This window comes from Aulonocara stuartgranti (assembly GCF_965226115.1).
Source record: "Aulonocara stuartgranti genome assembly, chromosome: 11".
Classification (NCBI taxonomy): domain Eukaryota; kingdom Metazoa; phylum Chordata; class Actinopteri; order Cichliformes; family Cichlidae; genus Aulonocara; species Aulonocara stuartgranti.
In genome coordinates this window covers 32,597,557-32,603,663 of record NC_138947.1, presented here as the reverse complement: position 1 = coordinate 32,603,663, position 6,107 = coordinate 32,597,557, and the positions used below count along the sequence as shown (strand labels likewise).

The 6,107-nt window shown below is 39.6% G+C and overlaps 1 protein-coding gene across 1 annotated transcript; it reads left to right on the top strand.

Annotated features, from left to right (window-relative positions):
• The first annotated feature begins 403 nt into the window (after window positions 1–403).
• LOC309717810 (zinc finger protein 706-like) lies at window positions 404–4,367 on the top strand. The gene is made up of 3 exons (XM_082552669.1): window positions 404–526; window positions 1,437–1,585; window positions 2,881–4,367. Exons 2-3 carry the CDS (start codon window positions 1,451–1,453, stop codon window positions 2,974–2,976), a joined length of 231 nt encoding a protein of 76 aa, XP_082408795.1. The 5' UTR covers window positions 404–526; window positions 1,437–1,450; the 3' UTR covers window positions 2,977–4,367.
• Window positions 4,368–6,107: the final 1,740 nt, after the last annotated feature.

The window sequence follows — 6,107 nt, the reverse complement described above, 5'->3', positions numbered from 1 at the left end:
TTGGTGATATTAACGGTGTCATAAAATGTATTTTACGAAAGCTTATGAATATCATCTTAATTGTTAATTGGCGTAAGAGAAAACTATGGTGGCTGTTCCTTCGTGTTGTATCGCGACACCTTGTGGCATGCATTTGTCTTGCACCTTGAAGGGAAAACTGTTATGCATTTGCTGAGTTCAAAGGTGTTTTGCTATTCTTGTTGTTTCGTTCGGAAATGTATTTTTGTGGTTAAATAACTACTTTACGTTTTATTACGCCAATTTTTCTTCCTGGGAAATGTTCCTCCTGTAAAGAAAGATGGAGCCTTCATGTGCTGTCAGTAAAGCCCCCAACTTGATTCGTGTAGAACTGTCATGATTTGGGGTTTACTGGAAATCTTTGAATGCATCATAGTTCATGGTTTGGGCATGCGCACTAGTGCGGTGACGCCAAACGGCAGGGATAGGCGAGAGTTCCAGAGGACTCAGCGTAGTGCTGCTTCAGTTTAGTGATTGTCTTCACTGATACAAGTACTTTTTTTAACTGGTAAGGTATTTACAAAACGCCTAGTAGTACGTTTTAGTGCTCAGTGTCTACTTAAAGTCGTGTTCATTGTATGTGTCAATGTATTATCCAAGCTACCTGATAGCAACCGGCTAACTGAATGCTAGTGTCTCTGAATTAGTACGAAAAGAAATGTATGGTTACATTTTTTTTCTAAAAAAAAAAAAAGTTATTTTAGTGTTATCAAGATGTCTCCGAAGTGAGAAAAACGGTAGTTGAAGTTGTTAAGACTAAAGCAGCATTTTCAAATAACGTTAGCCTTGAATGGGCACTGCATGGCGAGGACTGTCCTTACATCACCCACGGTGGTCAGTGGTGGACGATATTTTAACTTAAATATTTGCTGATTAAGGTAATGCAATGTGGCAACTGAAAAGAGACATCAACACTTATTTTGTGACGTGCTTATTATTCGAATAGCTGACTGATTCTGGTTTGATGATAGTAAACGAGTTCGGCTTTAAAAATGTCGCTCAGAAACAGAGTTCATACAGTCCCTACAATACTGACCTAAATCTTATAGTCTGTCTATAATAACTTTGAAAATGAGCATTTAGATTTTCTTTGGGGAAATTTCCGAGATAATTGCCTGATGCATGTGACCCAAAAAGCAACAGTTAGCCTAGTTCCAAACGGCGTTTCACAGCCGCTGCTGCCTTGCACGTTTTGAAGTCTAGTTAAGTTAGGAGACAGGTATGCTTCAGCTGTAAATAATTAATAGTGCTTAAGCCAAACCCTCAGCTGCTGTCACTTCTCTGCATTTCAGGATGGTGTGGCTTTTATTCCCTTGGTGCCTTGCATTTCCCTTCACCTTCCCTAAAGTCATTGTATTAGAGGCTTGTCATCTTCTTGCTAGTGCTGTGTTGATTAAATTGTTGTATATTTTTGGCAGGTGGAACATCAGAAATGGCCCGTGGGCACCAAAAGTTCCAGTCCCAGCAGAAAAACGCCAAAAAGCAGGCAGAGATCAAGAAGAGTAAAGGCCATGACCAGAAGGCTGCAGCTAAGGCTGCTTTAGTATACACATGCACCGTGTGTCGGGTATGGGCTAAAGCTGACATTAGCAGCATTAGCTAACATTTAACCATGTAGTTAGGATGGAACTCACTACACAGGAGGCTGGCAAATCACTGCAGTGGATTTGATCATATTGTTTGCAATGTGATTAAGTCAATACCTATACCATATCTCATTTCACACTTCACTGTAACACTGAAGTTGGAAGTTATACTTCCCAGCCAGCTACCTTAAATAACTTCACCATGTTATGTGATTACTAGGTATGATCTCATTTCAGTAAAGTCTAGGTCAGTAAGCTTTCCTAGACTGAGTTAGAATTGCTTGGCATTTCTTATATTTTGTAAACAATCAAATATAAAACATTAAGAGTAGAACAGAAGTGAGTCACAAGCTGAAAGCAGATCACAACCGAGATTGGATTCATCCCAGTGCTGTTTTACCTGGACAGCATGGATTTGTGCAGGTTTATAATTGACAGCTTATTGATAAAGTATGCCAAGCTAACAGGTCATAGTAATCTTACAGCCCCCCCCACCCCCCTTCAAGTTTCAACTACATCTCTACGATTGTTAGAAAGGTGTGATGGAAAGTGGTTAAAATCCCTTTCTAATACCCTCATACACCTTTTGCTTCTCTTTTCACACCTGTGCCAAGGACGGTCAGCTTTTCTTGTCACTGCCGTCATCTGACACACAGGTGGTGGCATGCAATGCTGCTCGGTTGGCACAGCACTGCCCAATGTTTAGCATAAATGACATCAGCTTCTGCTCTTCCTGGAAGAATGAAGCGACAAATGCAGGCAATTTGTTTTTGATTTTACCTGCATTCAGTGGGACAAACAGATTTTCTGTCTCTGAGACCATTTCACAGTCATGTTCTCTTCAGTGCTTGTCCAGAATCGGACTGCTTTTGAAATTTGTCAGAACTCCAGGCGATTTTCCTCTTCACCAGTCTGTGTTTGCTCCTGGATTGACTGACCAGGTTGAAGTCAAACATGAGCTGTCATGCTACATCCTGTTTACATGTTTTAACTGGAAAACTCACCAGGCAACGTGACTTTCTGTATTACCTGTAAATAAGTTTCTGTGTTTCCTCTAGCCATTTATCACTTATCCAAGCGATTACAGAGCGGCAGCAGCTCAAAGCCTTAACAATGACTAAACAAGCTGGTGTTTGTAATGTAATCTAATATCCAACCAGTCGAGATCATATTGTGAAACACCTTTTGTCTCATATTATGGTTTTGCTGATATATCTGAGTAAACTGATGTCATTCTCATTGATGTCGTCTTTTTTTTTTTTTTTTCCTTTACCAGACACAAATGCCCGACCCGAAGACCTTTAAGCAGCACTTTGAAAGCAAACATCCAAAGTCTCCAATGCCCCCAGAGTTGGTTGGTGTGGAGGCGTAATGGATTAACCTCTTTCTGTAAGGCAGTTGGAACCAACTCAGGACAGGCTTCTACATTTTGAGGTGTTTCAGATAATCTTCAGTACAGCTTCAGTTATTGCTCATGATGATTAACTGATGTATGGGTGTGCTTATGTAGGGATTTTACACAATCAATTGGACTGAAGACAGCTACCCTCTCTTGGCATAAATGTATGTGTTCCACTTTTGATTGTATGCAATATTTGCAAAATCTGATCATTTCAAAATGTTATGCTCACAAGACTAGCTTGTCCATGGGCTCCACCACCATCTCAGGTCTCCCACTGTTTCACAGCAAGCTTTGAATACAAGATGAATTGGCACTGGCTCAAATGAACAAAGATGATGATGATGATAATTGGAAGTTATCTGCCAAATCCAGTGTAATGTGAAATCCATTATGGGTTTTGACTGAGATGGATTTGTGATGCAGAAGGGTTGATGTCAAAATAATAGTTATACAGAATGTGACTAGAGTTCATTAATGTCCTTGCAAAGTCACATTCATAACCACTAATGCTGTGTTCTTTCTATTAGATTCAGATTTACTTCTAATCTGCACTGATTATATATATCTATATATATATATAAACACATTTTTTGGCTTGGTACCATTATTTTTTAATGAGTCTATTGTTGTTGAAGTGAAAAATGTGTCAAATGCACTGTCCTGCACAGTTGCTGAAATTGTGCATTGCATTTACCCCTCAGATTATCATGAAACAAATTTTGTTTGTGTCAAATAAGTTTTTGTCATGTGCAAAATTTGTAAAAGCTCTGCAGACAGGGCACTACACGTCTGATCACTGCAAAGCTTTCCATGTTCCTACTCTGCTGCTGCAGTAAACATCTGGATATTTACCTTTGATCCTATTATAAGAGGTATGTCAACTGAAAATAGGTTTGCACTGGGTGTTGTAAATGACAACACTAATGAACTCCTGTCCCCAGAGTTGGTCATTGTAGTAATACATGTGACATAATTGTGCACAGCTATTGTATGTATTCTGCAGTGTAACTTGTCTCACTGTCATCTCTATGGTGTATGTGAAAACAATCCCAAGTGCAGTCTCGTGCTCTTTGGTTTGTTTCAGCTCTGAACCTGCAAAGTCTAAACTAAATTACACCGTACATCATCTTACTTTACCTTATTTTATATAAGTTGATCATAGCAGGCAAAGACAGTTTTAATTCATTGGAAGGAACTATTTTCAATACATTTGGACCTGTTGGTCATTAACCACTGACATTGTAACACTGCTAAAGTCTGGACTGACAACCAGCCATGTTTTTACTTTTTGTAATAATCATATCTTTGTCCACAAAATGTAATGTATAGCCTTTGAATAAAGTTATTTTATATTAATATTACCAAGTTGTGTTTTTAACTTTGAAAGTTGCTAAATTCTGCCTTAGGTTCCCCTACAGTAGGTGGAAACTTAATGGAAGCTCAGCTTCTTTTTTTTCTGCCGCTCCTCTTAGGGGTCACCACAGCATCTGCTCCATCTCATCTTGTTCCTTCCATCATTTTCTGTTACTCCAACCATCTGCATGACCTACTGTGGGCTTCCTCTTAACCGACAGCTCCAAATTCAGTATTGTTTGTCCGGTATCTCCACCGTCTGTCTTCTGTACATGTCCAAGCCATCTGACCTTGAGATGTCCTTCATATTTTTTCCAATCTGGTCAATCACTTGGCCTCCTGCCTTTCTGTAAGTGCCACTGTCTCAAAATCATACATCATAGCAGGTCTCCCTATCATCTTGTAAACATTCCCTTTAACATTTCACCTCTGACACTCACCCCACCCTCCCTACACTCTCTTCTTCATCTCTTTTGTGTCGCTTTTGCTTCAAAATGTTCATCTCATGTATTTATATTTACCCATCGTCAGTACCTCTACTCCTTGGAACTTCACTTTTCTGTCTGTATCCCTCGTATTCGCTCTAGAAGAATACTCCGCCGAGTAGGTGGAAGAAAACAGCTTGTCCACCTGCTCTCTATGCTCGCTACAGATCACAAAGTCATGTGTAAACGTCATAGTCCACAGAGACTCCAATCTGACCTTGCAAACAAGAATGAGCTCACCACTATCTCACTGCCCTCATACCTGTCCTGCACCACCCCTTACATACTTTGCCAGCACGTTTCTTCCCCATTTTTCAGGCATCGTCTGTAGTAAACAATCTGGTTAAAAAGTCCAATGATCTTTCTTCTAGACATCTCCAACCCTCCACAGGTGTGTCATCTGGATCAGCTGCCTTTCCACTCTTCATCCTTTTCTTAGCTGTTATTCCTTCCTCGTTATTATGGGCAATCAACATGATTGGACAGTTTCTACAATTTTAATCCTGCCGACTATTTGGTGTGTTTGATATATTTCTTTGGTATATTTCTTCGTCTGCCTCCGCTCTTCCATCTGTTTCAGGTAACACCAACAAATTTAATCTGCGCAATTGGTTTCATTAGCTTCTCGGCTCATACCCCATTATGAGTCAAAGATCTTCTGCTCAGCTGCACTGTTGATGGTAAAATCTCTATATTTATGAACCAGAAATGTAGCACAAGCATAATGAGTTCCTTGCTTAATGGGAATGTTACATAAATTGGTACACAGGTGGGCTTTTTTGTTTGTTTGTTTTTTTTGTATTCATACTTCCTTGTTAATGCACACATCCTGTTGGTAATTAGGGTGGAAAATGTCAGCAGAATATTAGAGCTATAAAATTGAAAAGGCTATTATAGTTCACACTCTTTGCTTCCTCTAAGAGTGGTTATTTATTGATTTACTGTAGTGTAACATCTACAGAGTGAATTGTTTCAGGCAACCTCTGGCTCTGTATACACCGATGAGGAAGCCTGGAGCTTATCTTGTGACTGGTGCACAGTAAATAGTGGGGTCAGAGTGGTGTTCTGCTGGACCAACAGGTTTTGTGAAGAAGGCCTTAAAACAGCTTTTCTCATTGTCTCTTCCCTGACTACAACCACGAAAGACCATATACAAGATGTGAGACTGCAAAAGACTTGATTTTATGTTGGGGTTATTTCATAGTATGATATAAATTTTTTACACAATGATATCACAATTGCTCATGCATAGGTTAGCACATT